Raw genomic sequence first — 18,626 nt, 5'->3', positions numbered from 1 at the left:
AAACAGAGGAACACGTCAAAGTCATGCAAGATATGTGGATGGAAAAGAGAGCAAAGCGTGGAAGGAGGGTTATCACAGCGGAGACGGATATGGAGACGGGGTTCCGGGGGGCAGTGGCCCAGGAGTCTGAGAGCAAAGCAACACGAGGATCCCCCTCGCCTACAGGCACTTCCTGCATCTGCGACTCCCAGAAGGGCGGAGAACTCTCTCTCTAGAATCCTTAGGAATTCCAGCATCGCTTCCTCTCCACGTGCTCCCCTGCCTTCCTGGGGCACACAGCCACAGCAGGCCGCCGTGGGGTACGAGGCAGGTCATCCCGATAGGGTTTACTTCCCCCCCAAAAAAGATTTCACTTAAGATCCCCCAAGTGCTCGTGGACTAAAGCCTTAACCAGCAGGCACCTGCCCTCTCTCCTGCCGGGAGAAAGGTTAAGGGGTCTCCCCAGGGTCAAAGAAGGCGGGGATTCAATTTCATCAATGAGGAGAGACTCAGACTTCAAAGTCCCATGACTGGAGGGGCCCACGAGGTGACCCAGGCCTGGGAGGCCGCTGCCCCTTCCCCGCCCCGCTGCTGCACACAGCAGGCACCAGCCTTAGCTCGCCGCCGTGGCCAGAGAGAGCTGAGCACCGTGCCCAGCCCTCGCCGCTGCCCAGTGCTCAGTGAACCTCTTTACAAAGGGAGTCTTCCGAAGCGGCAAGACTGCCCTCGGGGAAGCTGCAGCCCAGAGGAGTAGGTTGACAGTAGCAACTGCCCTTCCCAGACGTGAGCCCAGCACCCAGGGTCCCGCGGCAGCGGTCTCAGCTCGGGAGTCTGGAGTCTCACAGAGACAGGCAGAGGGGGTCCGAGGGGGGCCCTGTGGGCTTCACTCAGTGGGAGTCTGCATTTCTTAGGAGGGTCAGGCCGAGTCATGCCGGAGCCCCGGGGCAGGAAGCGCTCATGCAAGCTGGCCCCCCCACCCAGGAAGCGGTGTGCCCGGGACCCTTCAGGCAGCTTGCGGGGCACCGGGGCCGCCAGGGGTTGAGGAAGAAACAGACGCGTCGACTCAGCCGTTCTGTCCTCCTGCTTTCCTCTTCAGGAACGGGACAATAAAGCCTCGCCCTGGTCCTCTTCCCTGGGGCAAAGCGGGCCTGGACTTGGCTCCTACCTGGTGGTGGGAGACCGCTTTCTCCTCTCACAGTGGACAGCGTCGAAAAAGGCCGCGTTCCAGAACCTCAGCGTGTGCCTGCAAGACAGACAAGGCCCACGTGCCTTTATCCTCAATGGAGCTGGTTTCCCCCCCACCACCTGGCAACGTGTCCTGAGGGCATCCGTGCGTCTCTCCCAGGACTCGGCCTGGACTCGTGGGGTCAAAGGGGAAGCCGCCACCAGCGGGATGTGGGCAAAGGCCATCTCCCCTTCTCTGCCTCCGGCTGAGCTCCCAACAGGAAGCAGAGGCTTTGAGGAGGCCTGTTTCTCTAGAACACGGCCTAGTAACATGAATGGGACCCCGGCAGGGAGCCCCGGCAGGGACAGGCCACGTGCAGAGGGCAAACGTATTTATAGCGACACACGAGGAAGAGGCACGCTTCCCAGGGATCGGGGTCAGCAGATCTACGGCACGTGGGCTGAGTCCAGCGGGCTCTCCGTCTGTGTGAATCAAGCTTATGGGATCACAGCCACACCCCCACTTACACCCTGTCCACGGCGGCTCTGGCACCACAGCAGCGGAGGGCAGTGGTTGCCTGTCAAGCCTAAAACACTTACCACCCGGCTCTGTACAGAAAAGTGGGGCTGAGCCCTGTTGCAGATAAGACAGCAGCGGAGCCTAGAGGGGCCCAAGCTACGTCAGACGGTGGGACCGGGGCTGCCGGGCTCCCTCTCCCTGCTTCCCCCCGAGGCTGGCCCTGCAGGGTGGGCTCTCCTCGCGGAGGCTTCGGGACAGCTGCAGCCCAGCCCTGGCCGGCCGCGTGCCTCACGCGCCCCATTCTGCCGCCCCAGGTTCTCCCACCGCAGCTAGACTGTGATCCTCGTGGGAGGGGCACGTCTGACACCCTTGGGGTTCCAGGGGCTACTACACCGCCTACGTGTGAGGAAATAAAAGCCACCGACGGAGAGGCTTCAGAGGGACCAGAGCGTCCTCAGAGAAAGACAGAGGGCGAGATGTCCCCTGACCACTGGTCTCCCACTGCAACCACGGCCGTCACGTGTGTACATTATTGACACACACAGAACAGCTGTACTAGGGTATAAGTCACATACCGTAAAATGCACACTTTTCAAGGACACAGTTCAGTGGGTTTTAGTATATTCACAGAATTGTGCAACCATTGCCACTATCCATTTCCGGGACATTTTCATCACCGCACTCCCAGCTTCCCCCAGCCCCTGGCAACCACCAATCTGCTCTGTCTCCAGGGCTTTGCCTCCTGGACATTTTGTGTACATACGCTACGTGGTCTTTTGTGTCTGGCCTGGGTCACGTGGCAGAACGTTTTCCAGGTCCACCCATGTCGTGGCAGGGGTGGGTGCCTCATTCCTTTACGTGGCTGAGTGACAGCCCACATTTCATGTACCCACCTTTGGGCTCTTACGAATGACACTGTCATGAACATACGTGCACAGGTTTTTGCTTGAGTACCTGTTTTCAACTCTTTTCAGTATCTACCCAGGAGTAAAACTGCCGGGGTCATGGGCTAAAATTCTGTTTAACTGCTGCCCGACCACTCTCCGCAGTGGCTGCTGCGTGGGACAAGCCCACCAGCCGTGTACGAGTTTCCAATTTCCCTGCATCCTCGCCCATCTTTTCTCCTTTGGTTCTCCTAGGGGGCGTGAGTGGCCTTCACTTCTTTTGTTTATTTGTTTGTTTTGTGGTACGCGGGCCTCTCACTGTTGCGGCCTCTCCTGTTGCGGAGCACAGGCTCCAGACGCGCAGGCTCAGCGGCCACGGCTCACGGGCCCAGCCGCTCCGCGGCATGTGGGATCTTCCCAGACCGGGGCACGAACCCGCGTCCCCTGCATCGGCAGGTGGACTCTCAACCACTGCGCCACCAGGGAAGCCCTGGCCTTCACTTCTGATGGAGACACGGGTGCTGGTGACAAACGTCGAGGGTGGCCTTACCAGATGGGCTGCTGCTTCAGGTGTGTGTACAGGTAGATCTTCTCCCCCTTCCTCTCCTCCTCTGGGCTGCACACAGTCACTGCGGGAGGGGGAGGGAGACTGAGCGAGGCAGACCCCCGCCCCGCCCCGACTCCAGCGACCCTCCCAGCAGGCCCCGCATCATCCCACAGGTCACACAAACATAAGCGGAAACTCCATGGCACCTGCCCTGCGGCTCTCAGGCCTGGCCCTGAGGACTCCTCCCCAGGGAGGGTCCCGGGAACAGCTCCCCCACCACTGGGGATACTTTCCTTGAGTCCCCTGGGAGGAGGAGTTGATCCCCAGAGAGGCAGGTTTTCCGTGGAAATTCAGGAAGCAGTTAGAGACCAGAGCAGAGCGCAGTAGGACAGCGTCCCCTGCTACGGGGGAGCTGGAGCCCCAGGCGTCCAGGGACCTGCGGCTCCCCGTGGGCCGGACTGAGACCCCGTGGCGCTGCTGCGGCACCGCCCGGCCCCGCGAGCACGGGCAGGCACTCACCCGTCTTCCGTGGCTTCTCCTGGGACTTGCCTTCTTTCTCCCTTGGGGAGAGAAACCATAGCAGTGACAAAACGACCCAAAGAACCCTGTTACGTTGCTGAAACGGGATGATGCCTCATAACCAATGTGTAAACCGAAGGTGGTCTTCTCTGCAAACACGTTTACGAAATCAACGCCACTTGTACCACCTGCCAGCCTTTTAGTGCCTGAGATGTGCTGTTCAGGCTCCTCTGTGCCATTTTCTCTGAATCCAAGACTGTCCAGACCAAAGGAGGAATAAAGCCAAGTGGGCTGGTTGTAACCGAGCCGTCGGAGGGGACGGCGGGGACCACAGGGCGCCCCTGCTTTGTGGAAGTCTCGGTCCCTGCACTGCTCCGAAGCGGCCCCGCCCCCCGCGGGTCCCCGAGTAGCTATGGGAACACCGCTGCCCTGGGGAACGCGGTTTCTCTCAAGGCAGCGGGAGGCGGGGTGCAGGGAGGGGGGTGTAACTCCCCTCCTGCCTACCGACAATTTCCGCACGCTCCTCTCCAGCCCTAGAAACACGGGCCCACGGGGAGCATCCCAGCACGTCAGCAAATGGAACAGCGTTTGGAAGCCCCAGAAAACTGGAGGGTGGGGAGGCAGCTGCCCCCCGGGAGCAGCTCTCAGGCCCCAGTGACGGCCGAGGGCGCAGAGATGCTCCCGACACTGGGCCAGGGTGGCCTCCTTGTCACACCCACGGTCGGGGAGGGACGCACGCAGGCGATACTCACTCGCTTCTCCTGGCCAGGGGCCCCTTGGGCTTGGTCTCCAGCCCGAAGAAGCCCTTGACGTTCTCCGTCTTGGCCGACGTGTTCTTCAGAAGCCGCTCGGCGATGTCCTTCTTCTCCGCTAACCAGCTATTGGCCGACTTCAAGTAGGAGTCGATGCTCCCGGCCGGCTTCTCCTTGAACTCGGAGGGGAGCAGGTGTGGTTTACCTGGAGACAGGGGGAGAGAGCAGGGATGAGAGCCAAATGGAACCACGGAGGCCGGGGCCACCTCCCTCCGCCATGGCCAGACATGGCGGCGGTGGGAAGCAAGAGGCTCAGGAGGCCCGTGGGCACACGGAGGGCCGGGGCCCCTGCCCTCTCGGGCGGTCGCTGAGGACCTAGTGTGGACAAGTCAGCCAGGTGCCACCAGGGGCTGCAGAGGAAACAGGCAGGGATCCAGCCCCAAAGAAGCAGCAAGTCCAGAGGGCAGGGGAGCAGCGCACACAGGGAAAGTGTAACGTGCAAAGTGATGGAGGAAGACACAAGAGTCTCTCCTTGTGGAGGGAGGGGCCGTGCGGATTCCAGACGGCCTGGCTGGCACCTGGGCTGGTCCTGAAACAGGGAGGCCACTGGACATGGGAGACGGTGCGAGAAGGGCAGCGAGGGAAAAAGAGGTATGTCCCTTCCTAAGGCTGTGCATGGACCGATGTGTCCCGCCCCATATCAAAGGGCTCCACGCTAAGGCCGTCAGAGCAGCTGCTGCAATGGCGCAGAGCAGCAAGGAGAGGGTGGGCTGCTGAGGCGAGGAGACGATGAAGTTGAGCTGCAGAGGTAGGGGACGCGCCACAAGAGCCAGCCCACTGGTGCCTGCGCTGCCCTGACCCAGCTGCAGCCCGCGGGCAAGCCCTCGGCAACCCTCCCCTCACGGCGGCCTGAACGAGCGCCAGTGGTCACAGCCCAAGGCGCTTAACACGGGGAGCCCCCCAGCTGCCCCCAGCTGCGATGCACCAGGAGGCCCCAGGGCCACGAGCCCTGCCCCAGACCCCGGGCTGCTCCAGGTCACCCCGGTCCACAGCTGACCCTGTGTCACATTTGGCCAGAACATGAGACGATGTCCTGCGTCTACCCTGAAGCGTCCTGCCCGTGTGTCTACTTTCTCGTGTCCTCCCAGCCAGGGCCGTCAGCCTCCTGACCCACGCTGTGGACCGTTCTTCGCCTCCCGCTCTAGGGGTCTCCCTCCTCCTTGTTCCCGCCCTGATATCAGCTCCCTTTGTTTTCTGGATGCCTCGCAGCTCTGCCTTAAGAAATCCCCACTTGACGTGGCGTTGGAAGGTGACAGGTCTGCCTGCCACGTAAGCCGCACCCCGGGTCTCACCGATGTGATAGTAGGTGAAGCACATGGTCATGAGGTTCTTTGCAGGCCCGAAGTCGTCCATCTGGTGACACCTGAAATGGAAAGAGAGGTGACTGGCTAACAGATCCTTCCACCGGGTCCTCTCTGCACGTTCCTGAGACAAGACCAGCATGTTCCACAGACACCTCTAAGCTAGTACCTCACTCCCCAGACACTCCAGAGGAGAAGCCACAGAAAGAACTCCCCTGGGTCCAGGCACCCGGCCTGGGAGCGGGTCCGATTCAGGGCACTAAGGCGCTCACCATCCACCCGCCTGGCTTCCTTCACTTTCAAGGTGGAATAGCCAGGGCCCTACCCCAAGGAGCAGACCCGGAACTGAAGGTCAGGCCTCAGGTCTCAGGCTTAAACCGTTGGCCCCGTCCAGCCCCTACTTCTCAGGAATGAGCAGTGGCTTAGATGATACCCACCCCCCCGATGTGGGCAGCAGCAGAGTCCCCTGGCAGGGGGGAGTGGGGGAGGCCATGTGAAGATGTGGATTGCTGGGCCCACCCCGGAGTCTCTGGGTCAGCAGGTCTGGGGCAGGGCCTGAGAATGTGCATTTCTAACAAACCGCCTTGGGAAGCTGATGCTCTGAGGCTCCTGGCCCAGGGACAGCACCCTGAGAATGACTGGGAATATGAATACCTACGTACCCTACACCACTTGCTGAAAATCAAATTAAAGTATGACGTGCCAGAACCTTTGCTATGCTAAACAATATCCTACAAATATAAAGGATTATATTAATACTTACTATATTATAGCACACTTACTATATTGAGAGTATGAGATATACATGGATCCATTCAATTTAGCAAACAAAAAGGGGGGAAACACTTCAAAAAGAGGGTCTGTCTGCCACTAAGAATTTGTACTGTTACAGTGGCAAAAGCTACGGTGATGTGCACTGTGGCGCTGCAAATTAGAGAAGAAAATGAGGAGTCAGCTAAATGCCCATCGACAGGGCAGGAGCCAAATTAATTATGGAGCATGTGTACGTTCATGTATTAGAACACCTCACAGCTGTTACAGACGCAGCATTGAGTGCAAACGCACAGTACTGCCTTTTTATTTGCGGTGCGCGGGCCTCCCACTGCTGTGGCCTCTCCCGTTGCGGAGTAACAGGCTCTGGACGCGCAGGCCCAGCGGTCATGGCTCACGGGCCCAGCTGCTCCGCGGCATGTGACGCGCAGGCTCAGTGGCCATGGCTCACGGGCCCAGCCGCTCCGTGGCATGCGGGATCTTCCCGGACCGGGGCACGAACCCATGTCCCCTGCATCGGCAGGCGGACTCTCAACCACTGCGCCACCAGGGAAGCCCAGTACTGCATTTTTAGAAAAAATATCTATTTGCTGGTATGTGCTTTATTAAGACGGTTATCACTGAGAGATGGACGAAAAGTGAGAGAAGAGAGTGTGAAAGAACACCTCCTTTCCCTCTTAGGCTTCTGTGCCTCTCCATCCTGTTCCCTCACGTACTTTCCTTTCCTGTTTAGTTTTTCACCTTGGACTAGTGTTACTTAAAGAAAGAAAATCAACAGAAATTATCTAGATGTGGGATGAGGGTCATTTTTGTTTATCTTTTTGACATAAAAATAATAAATCTAAAAAACTAAACTTCTGTAAGTTCTTTTTTTTTTTTTTTTTTTGCAACCACATAAAAAAATATACGCTCACAGACAAAGTAATGAAAGATTCTGTGTTTTGGCAGGGTTGGAACTTGAGGTTAACTACACCCCCCCCCCCCACCTACCAGTTTGCTTACTTAAGGAAAAACTGGAAGAAAAATTGAGAATTAGATAAGCACGTTACCATGCAGACAGGCACCATCTACACAAAACACAGGTTCCTGAAAATTATGGATGCAAACGTCTCGAGGTCAAAGGGTCTTTGGGGCAGGAGACCACACTGACCCCCGACCCCCTGGGGCTCTTTTACTGAAGCTCCCGAGGCAAGCAAGCGTGGGCCCTTGGCTACCTCAGTGAGGGCCTCTCGTCCCTCCACCCACACTAGCTCCCAGACCCAGATCCCCGCCCCCACCCCTGGGGAGCACACCCTGATCTTGGGACATTCTGAGAGCAAGTGCAGGAAAAAACAGGGGCTCCTCTCTTTTGGCCATTTTCCTCTAGTACATGCCCCGTGTGCATGGGGGACAGAGAAAGTTGGGGAGACACCGAGACAGGGAATTAAAGTCAAGAGAGCAGCTACATTTCTGTTGGGAGAAGAAGGGGAAGGGACAGGAAAGGAGGAGTTTTCAGGCCTGGAAGGACACAGCGACACAGAGGAGTGGCCACGGCCTAAGCCAGGGGACCAGGACCTGCTCCGAGGCCACACTGAGGTGAGGGGGGAAAGCGGGCTCAACCGAAGGTCAGATCAGGGTCAGAGCTTCCCTCCCTGCCCCACGCAGTTCCCCCACCCACACGATCCCCCAGGTAGACACGGCCGCTCCGGTTCACACTGCGGGGGGCGCGTGCGGCTCTGATGCACGACAGGATGTAGGAAGAGGGTCAGGAGTCCTAGAGCCGTGCGCGGGCCTTAGCAGGAGCCCCTCAAGGCAGGTGGCCGGCCCCCCCCGGCCACACGGAGGTGGGGGGCCCTTCTCCCCAGCCCACGCTGTCCTCGGCGATAAAAGGCCCCAGTGGTGCCTCATTAGACCTCAGGGCAGCGATGCCACCCAACCATCTCATTAGTGGGCGGTGACCCGGTTTAGAGTACTTCACCACAGGAAATCCAGAGAACCCCAGACCTCAGCTGGAGGAGGGCAGGGCCGCTGTGTAATCACAGCCTGTCCCGGGGCCCGCTGCTGTCAGGTGGGGACCGCTCACTCCCCGCCGCCCCCCCCCACCCGTGAGATACTGGATACTGGTCACGACTTCCAGACAATGCTGCCGCCGCGGGGGAAGGGAGGTGGTGGGGGAGGGGGAGCAATTGAGCTGATGACGCATGCGGCTGGTTCTCACGACTGGGGTCTCCCAGGTGGGGAGGGAGGGAGGGAGGGAGGACGAGAGGTCAGGACGGAGGCGCTAAGCCGCAGCATCACTTACTCAAATAGGACCACCGCGAAGGACTGCACCAGGCGGTAGAAGGTGGCCTCCGAGACGCACTTGGAGTTGCAGCGCTGTCCGGGAAGAGGGCAGCCGCGTCAGGCGGCCGCTGGCGGAGGTGCACCCAGCTCAGAGGGGCTGCGTGCTCACCCCGCCCAGCATCTCTAAACACAGCTGGGGCTCGAGCCCAGGACAGGCCCTGTTACCCAGAGACCGGACCCAGCAGAGGGCTGCCCCACCCCCGACCATCACTCAGGTGTTTCCTGCGTCTCCTTGTGAGACTTTTAAAACCAGGAGCTTCGCGCGCTCACCCTCGTGTGGGAAACTACAGAGGGATGGGACCCCAAGATGACAATGCTGGCTGTTTTCTGGGTGGGTGAGGTATGGGCAGTTTCTCTGTTTTTGCTTATCTGTATTTTCTAATTTTTCTTGGAAGAATAAATTATTTGTGACCAAAAAATACTTTAAAAACGAAGAACTTAATCCACTTTACAGGAAAAAAATAAAAAGAACCTACTGGCTGTTTTTAAAACTTACTGTTTATCTGAGCTTACATACATGGCTGTCATTCTCTTGAATATTTTATCTTTACAAAAATGGAATATTGTAGGTTATTTAATAAGAACATGTGTGGACATAGCCCATGTGCTGGTCTTTAAAAAAGCGAACTTTTCTGGAATTTCATGAGGTTGACAGCCCAGCATTCCTTTCTAGTGGGGCATCTTCCACTATTCTAATTAGACTTTATAACATCTCTAGACGAGCTTTACTCTTTTTCCGGTGGGATCGTTTTCCTCAACTCCCTTCTCCAGAGCGGGTGGGCTGCCCCACACCACAGCCCCGCGTCACCCCTCTTACCTGGGCGCTCACGTACCGGGCAAACCATTCCCGGCCTTTTCCGTTCTCACTGCTGCAGTACTCTCCGAACTTGGCTTTCTCCTCCTGGTCCAAGTCCTCCCTGGAAAAGAGGGCAAAGGGAAAAGACAGGAAAGCTTTAATCCTCTGCAACGAAAATGGCTACAGTAGGGAAATAGGAAGGAGAGGAACTCCTAGGTGCTGTCGGCCCTCGGCATCCGCACCACGGAACCCCGACGGTAACTCGCCCCCGCCAAGTGCGGACGCTCATCTCAGCCTCCGGGCAACCCCGAGAGGAAACACTATTACTTCTGTTTCCAGGATGAGGAGCCCGGCTCGGAGGATCACACACAGCTGGGGAGTGGCAGGTGGGAGCCCCATCCAGACCTCCTGGCTCCAAAGCCCACGTGCATTCCCCCGACCTCCTGCCTCAGTGAGGTCTGGGTACTCACAAGGGTCCCATAACTCTCCGAGGGCTTGGCTCTCCAGCTCATCCAACCGCCCCCCATCTTTGCTGCTGAGGTCGGCACGGAGCCATCGACTGGATTCAAGAATTCCTAATGTGCTCAGTCTCAGCAGCCCACTGGGGCCAAGAAACACAAGAGGTCTGGCGCCACCTCCAGCCGTCAGAAGGAGGGCATGGTTGCTTATTCCTCTGCCCTTCGGAAGAGCCGGTCTGCTCTCCGACTCTCCACGGCTCCGTGTGAGGGGTGAAGATCGGGGGACCCCAGGCCTGGGGGTCACCCCCGCCAGGGTGGACAAAATGCTCACCTGATCTCAAACCACTTCCAATCATCTTCGTGGGGGGGGGCCAGTACTCTACCCCAAATGTAACGACTAAAAGGGGGAAGCAGGAGGCTGAGGATCCACTGGCTTCTGCAGTTTCATTCATTTAAGGTTTTATAGAAAACATCTTGGTCTCACTTATCCCAAGCACCGACACCAGATGAAATGTGAGAATTTGCCGGGCGTTTGCAGGGCGTTGTGGAAGGCCCCTAAAGAGGCATCTGACTCACCTGTCCACGTTCCATGTCGCCGACTGCCTGTCACAGATCTAGACTGGCCTTCCTGGCACATTAGTGAGCTTCTGGGCTTTCTCCCCTTTGCGTGAACTGGGTGTGCTCAGAAAAAGCTGACTAATTTCGGTGTCAGTCAAACAAAATGAGTAGGAAGCCACATCTACCGCTCTCCCAGAATGCATTCAAAATCAAACATAAAAGCAGTCTGGGGACAGTCAAATATTAGGATCCTAGAACTCCTCCCCCTTCTAACTGCAGAGAAGACGGGGGCACACCTAGAAAAGGTGGAAAGCAACCTTGCCAGTTAACAAACCAGGGGCCTAAACCTCAGCAGGGAGGAACATCCTCGGTGCGTGGCGTCAACAGGCAGAAATTCTTCTTACGCTTTAACGACATGGGAAAAGGGTCCCTTCAGCCAGAGCCCCTCAGGCCGCAATGTGTGCACGGGTAGAGGCCTCACTGAAATGCAGATGCTGACTCAGTGGGTCAGGTGGGGCTCACGACCCTGCATTTCTCAGCCCCCCCACCCCGCGATGCTGATGCTGCGGGTCCCAGAGACGATCCGAGGGGCAGGACCTCCAGCATTTCGCGCACCGCTGTGAACGATGCAAGACCGGCCGTCAAGGCCTGAGGCCTGAACCGAGTTGGCGGCGTGCTCCCCTTTCCGCTGCTGAGACGGCCACAGCCGTGAGTCCGATTCCCGGCCCCTCGGCCTCCGCTCTCACTCCAGGCCCCACCTGTGCTACCACTGTCACTGCTCGTTGTCTGCACTGTCAAGAACCACCAACGCCAGGCCAGAAAGAGGTGCGAGGGTGGGTCCCCATCCTAGCAGCTGCTTAAGGCTCAGCTGCCCGGGAGCGTCCCAAGGGCTGCGGGTAACTGAAACCTCCTGGCCTTGTACTGCCCCTAAGTCACTGCCAGCTAACAACCACCTCTGAAGGCGTGCCCATGGGGGCTCACCTGAGGTGCCGCGGGAGCAAAGCCAGGGCCCTGAGCGGAGGGAAGGAGTGGCAGAAGCTCCCCAAGGGGGCCTACGTGCACTGGGGTGGGGCGGAGACGCGAGGGGCCCAGCAGCTTGTGAGGCCTGGAGCCCTGGCCGGTGGCGCCCTGCGAGGGGCTCACCCTCCGGAGAAGATCTTCTCCACGTAGCCGCGCATGAACTCCCGGAGCTCCAGCAGCTCCGCATCCTTGGCCGAGTCGGTGCTCTGGTTGGAGGAGAAGGACTCGCTGGAAGAGCAGCGGCGGCACTGGCCCCAGGACGGGTGCGAAGGCGACTCGCCCATGTCGTTCTCGCTGTCGGCCGACTCCGTGGTCTCACTCTCCGACGCGCCCTCGCCCGGGGAGCTGTCCCCGTCCTGCAGCTTTGGGGACAGCATCTCCAGGGGCGAGGAGGTGGATGGCTTGGCCCCGGCCCCGAAGTCAATCAGCGAGCCCACGGGGACCTCGGGGGCCTCCATGGCTCGGGGGGGTGGGGGGCACTGCCGGCAAGGATGCCAGGTGGGGGCTGGTGAGCGAGGTTCCCAGGTGCGTCAGCGGGAGCCTGAGGCTGAGCGCACGTGAGCTGCTTGGGAGCCGCTGGCCACCGGGACTGAGTCCTCTGGGGCGGCCCACGGGGCCCTAAGGCATCTGGAATGGAAGCAGAGACACGTCATCATCACCACGAGAGCTTCTCTTCGTATAACGGGAAAGAATTAGAGCACGAATGCCCTGTAAGAGGCTCCAAACTTCCAGAATTTGGGCCACCTGTCTGCTGACGTCATCTTCCTACTGCCCATATGGTGGGCAAACAATGAACAAACACACACCATCCGTCAGGATTTCTCCGAACTAAGCAAGGAGACCTCGAGGGGGCTGCACCCCCCGGCCCTCTCCCGCCTCTGGCCGACCAGGCTGAGGCCAGTCAGAACAGAAATCACCGCAGATGGCCGTCTGCCGCCCACTCCTGCTGGGTCACCAACCACTGAAGACGGTGTCGTCAGGCACACGCTAAGCGCACGAGTCTCCAAGGCCCACGTCTCTTCCTTCCCGGGTTCCTTTCTTAGCATTTTCCCACTCAAGACCCAGCACCTTCCCGGCTGTCGGATATATGTCCCCTCTCATCATCCCCCTAAACCCTCCCGTGGTTTCTTTCTTTTCTTTTCTTTTTTAAGCACCTCACCAGACACAAGATCTGCTGGCACATTTTAAAAAAAGATTTTCATTGTTTTTTGGCCGCACCGCGCGGCATGCGGGATCTTGGTTCCCCAGCCAGGGGCTGAACCCGCGCCCCCTGCAGTCGTAGCGCGGAGTCTTAACCACTGGATGGCCAGGGAAGTCCCTCCCTCTGATGGTTTCTAAGCAGCATTTGCCGAAGGACCCACCTCCTCCTCCCTGCCCCCTCCCTGCACTACGGCCACACTGGGCAACGGCATCCACCTCTGGTGTCTGTTCCTCCGCCCCTGAAGCTGGACGGTCCTCTCCCTTCTCCCCCATCTTCCTCCCTCAGCCCCAACCGCAGTTCTGTTCATCCCTCGAGGCCCGGCTTAGTGCCCTCTCTTCTGAGAAGCTCCACTCAAACCCTGTGCAAACTATTTACTGATTCCTGTGTGGCCCCCCTGGCATTTTACTTACACTCATTTCTAAGTCTGCTTGTTTCACAGGTAGATGTGGGCATTTCTGTTTATCCCACTGAAGTACAATCCCCTGAGGGTTGGACCATGCCCCAGCCACCTTGGTAGCCATGCGAGTGCCCAGCACAGAGTCCTAACTAAGTGTCCACTGGACGTTTGCTGAATGGATGACCAGACCTGACCATGAACACGCTCTAAGGGTCGAGAAGTCAACGGTGTAGGCAGAGCTGGGATTAGGATCTTGGCTTCTAAACCAGTCTCCTGCTGGTCAGTTCAGGGGTCACCTGCCAATTCTGGGGCTCCCTCCCCCATGACGATGGGCAGACAGCTAAGCAGTAAGTTAAAGCCCTCCTGATGTAAGAATCCAACTTGATCCTGGGCACTGTCCCTATCCTCCACCTCTACAGACCCCAAATATCTAGGACAACACCTGGCAGACAGGTGGCTGCCGATACTGCAAAACTAATGCCTCTTCTGAGGGTAACTCAATATCAAAGCTGCGTTCACTGCCCGTAAGAGCTTCATGTTCACAAATCGACTACGGGCTCCTCCAAATTCCCCAGCCCGGGATATTTTTAGATGCCCTGAGTCGGAAGGATGGAATGGCTGGCTCCGTGTCACTGGAGTGGCAACCGCCCCCCTTCGGAGAGTCCTACAAAGCCCGCCTTGGTCCAAAACAGAGACGCATACACCTCAGCTCAAAAGAACTTTCTGGGCCAGGAGAGCAACAGGGAGTCTTAGGAGCTCAGGTGGCAACACAGACTAAGGAGTCTTGGGCCAGGGCCAGGGTAGCCCTGGCCCCTTCTCGCCAGCAGGGCCGGTGAGCTGTGGTCTCTGCTCTCTGGGCCAGAGTCCCCGTCAGACACTGAGGTCAGGTTAGATCTCTAAGGTCCTTCTGGCAACCACACTCACAGACTCTCCAAAGAACAGAAAATGACACCTATAATGACTCACCGGATATTAAAAATGGAAAATCACACACTAGGAAAATGTTTGCAGCCACTATGATAGGAAAATTGAGTTAATCATATCTGTATGATAAATTCACCCAAATCCAACTAAAAATCTATATTCTAATAGATACACAAACTACTCAAATAGGCATGGCACACAAGAGGAAGTATTATTATTAAGTGCTTAGACAATTCTTCAACCCATACTAATAACCGCACGTATAGATAGGCAAATCAAAACAATTAGGTACCTGCTTATACTACAAAATAAGCAAAAATTTGAAAATTATAACCCAAAAGCAGATGAGATTAAGATAAAACTAATATTCTCAAACAATCCCGGCAATAGGGATAAATAAGACTTTAGAAAGCAATTTCTATAATTCTTATTTTTCTCTCCTCTGATCCAAGAATTCAAATGCTTGGAATTTATTCTGAGAAGATAATTCCAAACAGTCAAAAACAGTTATGTGGAGAAAAATGCTCGCACAACATTAGTTATCGTCCTGAAAAATAGGGGAAAAAATCTAAATATAGTAAAGTGGCAAATATATTCTAACAACTTGATGTAATGGTAATCAGTGTGTGATGCAATTAGAAAAATGCTCACTTTATAGTTAAACAAATATTCCACAATCAACAAATACTTACTGAATCCTATTGCAGGCCAACCTCTTGTTTTGGGTGCTAGAAATACTGAAGTGAGTGCATTTTAATTGTACTATAATTACAATCACGTATACACGTGAAAAAGGACTGAAAAAGGAGATAGAAATGTATTACAGGGCTGGCACCAAGATAACCGCCCCTTTTTATTTTATTATCATTAAGAGTGGAGTTTACAAATCAATAAAAATTCAGAGGAAAAGGAAACAAGTTACTGTATCTTGCAACATTTCAGGTGGTTGGTCTGAAGGGCGGCATTTATTTACCAAAGCAGAACTTGACAGCACAGGAGGGGCAAGGTCAGACCCAATGGTTGCGGCTATTTCTGGCCCGGCCCAAGGCGCTCTCCCAGCGCCTTTCTAGCTTGGAAATTCGGTGAGTGCATGAGTCATCCTTTCCCAGAAGCCTCCTCTGTGGGCTCAGGAAGGAGCAGACAAGGTGAGGGGCCTGGCCCTGCAGGAGAGGAAGCAAAATTGACGGGGGGCCCAGTCCTGGGCGCCATGTGGGCAGCGTGGGCTGCAGAGTGCAGGTCCCTCTGCCCGGGATCTCATCTCTCAGCCAACCTTGCTCCCGGAGCTGAGATGCAGGTGAAGTGGCCACTTATGCTAAGGGCCTTGGAAGTGACCCCAACCTCTTTCTCCAGGAAGGAAACATAATTACGGGCCTCTGTCCAGGACAAGGTGATGGTCACTCTCAAGACACCAGGATCACACACCTCACTCGACTACCTGTGCTCTCCTAGCTGCAGAACACAGAGGAAGTGGGCCCAGTGGGGACTGACTGCACTGTCCCCGAGGAGGGCCAGCCAGCGGCTGCCACTCAGGATCGTGGGCCCAGCGGGATCAGATCTAAAGAGCTTTCTATAAAAGTGCTGAAATCCACCTCATGAAATCTTCCACGTCTTCAACACTGGCAACTAATTTAAATTTATTTCAAAACCCATCATGGACCAAAGAGAACGTGTCTGCAGATTGCACTCAATCCCTCTGCTCTGTCCTCTGTACAAGGAGGTCCCCAGACCCACTGCAGGGCCACAGGCTCTGAGACTCAGGGTTTTAAATCACAGCGGAATCTCTGCAGACAGCGTGGATATTTAAAATGCTTTCTACAGACTTGCAGCCAAACAGACCTCCCTGCAACCGCATCTTTACAATTCACCTCTTGGGCCCTATGGCAGAAGCTTCTACCCATCAAATTAGGCTAAAATTCTAAGTCAGCCCACGTCTCTGAGCGCTGAGAGGGGGCTTCTTCGGACTGGGGGTCAGGGAGGTAGATATGTGAGCTGAGATGGAGGGGGGCTGGGCCAGCCGAGAAGGCTCGAGAAGGCTGGAGAAGGCTGTCTTCTGAGCAGAGGACAGGGGTCTGGGTGGAGGAACAGCCCACACAGAGGCCCTCGGCAGCCATGACTTTGGAAAGTTCAGGAACTGGGAAGGCTGAGGAGGGAGGAGGTTGGCAAGGGGGGCCAGGTGAGACACTAGGAGCCTCGACTGGGTTCTCAGGGTGATGGGCAGGCAGCCGTGGCAGCAGTTTGGAGAAGAGAACGAGCGCAAGGGGGCCAGGGGAGGTGGTCCCGGCGGGCGCATTCGGGGGGAGGTTTCCTGACCTCCTGCCCCGCCTCCCGCCCACATCCCCGCGCCACGTGGCCCCAGCTGCGGCAGGAACTCGGAAGGAGATTGCCGTCTGTGGCTGCTGCGCCACATCCTCAGGGGCTTTGCTCAAACCCTGATTTCCCCAGCCCCCGGCGTGCCCAGACTGAGCCCTCCTCCAGCAGGCTGACCTTGGGCAATCACACAGGCTCCCGGGGCCGGGGGAGGCTCCGGAACCTTCTGGAACTCTGCCTCTGCCATCCGTCTCAGGCAGCTCCCTCTCCTTTACTGTCCCAGAGCCAACAGACGTGCTGCTCCTCCCACCAAAAGAAGAGACGGCAAGGCTCAATGGACCAGCACAGCCCACACGCTGGCTCAGGCTCCCTCCACCCCACCCGCCCCTCCTTTCACAGCATCAGAGAATCCAGGTGGGGGTGGGGAAGCAGGAGCCCCCCCGCGCACACAGCTAGGAAGTGACGGGGCCCAGAGTCAAAACTCAGGTGAACGCCGAGCCCAGGCTCTCAAGTCACCACGTGGGCCCTGCAGCAGCCTCTCTGATGCTCTCCTGCGGGTGCGTCTCTAGAAGCGGAGCTGAGGGTCAGAGCCCTGCACAGCAGCGAGGCTCTGCTGGGGCTGCCGAATCGCCTTCCCCAGTCTGTGCTGTGTGCTAGAACAGGGGTCCCCAGCCCCCGGGCCATGGACCGGTATCGGGCCGCGGCCTGTTAGGAACCGGGCCGCACTGCAGGAGGTGAGCGGCGGGTGGGAGGGCGAAGCTTCATCTGCGGCTCCCCGTCGCTCGCGCTACCGCCTGAACCATCGCCCCCGCCCCCGGCCCCCAGTCCGTGGAAAAATGGCCTTCCACGAAACCGGTCCCTGGTGCCAAAAAGGCTGGGGACCGCTGGCCTAGAAGGCAAGCCCGGGCCACGCCCAACAAACACCTTCCCTGCCGCTGGAGCCGAGAACCTGATGTAGGGCTTCACACACATCCGTCAGATGGATTCTCCCCAGCACCAAGTCAAGCTTGTGGAGACTATTTTCTTTGCCCTTTATCGTAAATGTATCGTTAGAGAAAGATTTGGAAATAGAAGAGGGAGAAAAAGCTCCTGGTCCCACCAGGCCGACAAAATCCCATCTCCATTCTCGTGGATGCCCTTCTGGTCTTGGTCAAAAGGCAAACCCTTTTTTTTTTTTTTTTTTTAACCATTTCAACGGCGAGAGAAATTCGGAGGTTTATTTGGCACCTAGCTAGTGGCTGTCCCTCTCGTGACAGCTACAAACCTGCAGGGGACCCCAGTGGAGAGGGTCTGCTCTGCTCTCCCGAGGTGTGTTTTACTTCAAATGGACCTGACAGAAGGTCGACAGGCCGTCTGCGTTTGGCTGCAGGGAGGAGGGGAGACAAGTGAACTTGATCGATGATTAGATTACTGTTATCTGTTTCGGTTCAGCTATGAGAGGACTTATAATGCACGGTTTCCAGGAAAACTGTGCCTCACTGGAATAGCTGGAGGAGAGGAGAGGGAGAGGAAATAAGGGAGACCTTTCAACCCGCTGCTGCTTCCTTTGCCCTGTAGAGACTGCTGAGGACATGATGGATGGACTGCAAACCTCAAGGTTCTGCAGAGCCCTCCTCCCCTCCCCATGCGCCCGCCTGTGCCCTGGCAGGGTCCCAGCAGCACGGGGTGCAGGTACCACTTCCACACCTCCCCGGCCTGCCACAATCAATCAGTCTCACAGCGCACAGGCTCTTCCTGCACCTCCGTCTGCATCTGTTCCCCGAGCACCCCTCCTGCTCATAGGTCACAGGTCACAGAGAGACCCTGTGGGCTGGCCAGGGAGGCGGGGCTGAGGAGAGACCCCAGGTGGACCGCAGCCACAACTGAGGCTCGTGGAAACCCGCTTCCTGTCGCTCAGAACCTCTCCTGCAGCGAGACCCTAACAAGGACCTCCGTTTGCCTCTGCCAGGGGCTGGTCACAGCGCAGCCCTACAGATGGATAAATCCCCTCAGCGCTTTCTGGCTGGGTGATAACTGACACTGCCTTGGAATCAGGAAGAAATGTGGCGCTACTTGGGGCTAGGAGACAAGAGTCATTCCGAAGAATGAATACGTGTCGAGTAAGAAGTGTCAGCATGCTTTCAGATGTCAGTGTGTTCGTGCAACT

General features: G+C 57.0%; 1 protein-coding gene across 3 annotated transcripts in view; it reads right to left on the bottom strand.

Moving 5' to 3' along the window:
- KIAA0513 overlaps window positions 1-18,626 on the bottom strand; it is a 54,269-nt gene that overhangs the window by 4,788 nt on the left and 30,855 nt on the right. For all 3 annotated transcript variants that reach the window (XM_082676446.1, XM_082676448.1, XM_082676447.1), the window contains exons 2-9: window positions 11,775-12,278; window positions 9,637-9,736; window positions 8,779-8,852; window positions 5,718-5,788; window positions 4,366-4,570; window positions 3,614-3,654; window positions 3,098-3,176; window positions 1,145-1,222 (exon numbers count right to left, since the gene is read on the bottom strand). In XM_082676446.1, coding sequence (XP_082532572.1) covers window positions 1,145-1,222; window positions 3,098-3,176; window positions 3,614-3,654; window positions 4,366-4,570; window positions 5,718-5,788; window positions 8,779-8,852; window positions 9,637-9,736; window positions 11,775-12,109 — 983 coding nt within the window. In that variant the 5' untranslated portion in view covers window positions 12,110-12,278. The remainder of the gene's footprint in view (window positions 1-1,144; window positions 1,223-3,097; window positions 3,177-3,613; window positions 3,655-4,365; window positions 4,571-5,717; window positions 5,789-8,778; window positions 8,853-9,636; window positions 9,737-11,774; window positions 12,279-18,626) is intronic.

Source organism: Grampus griseus (assembly GCF_964374135.1).
Source record: "Grampus griseus genome assembly, chromosome: 19".
Lineage (NCBI taxonomy): Eukaryota > Metazoa > Chordata > Mammalia > Artiodactyla > Delphinidae > Grampus > Grampus griseus.
Note: the sequence above shows the minus strand (reverse complement) of the source record. Positions and strands in the feature narration are given on the sequence as shown.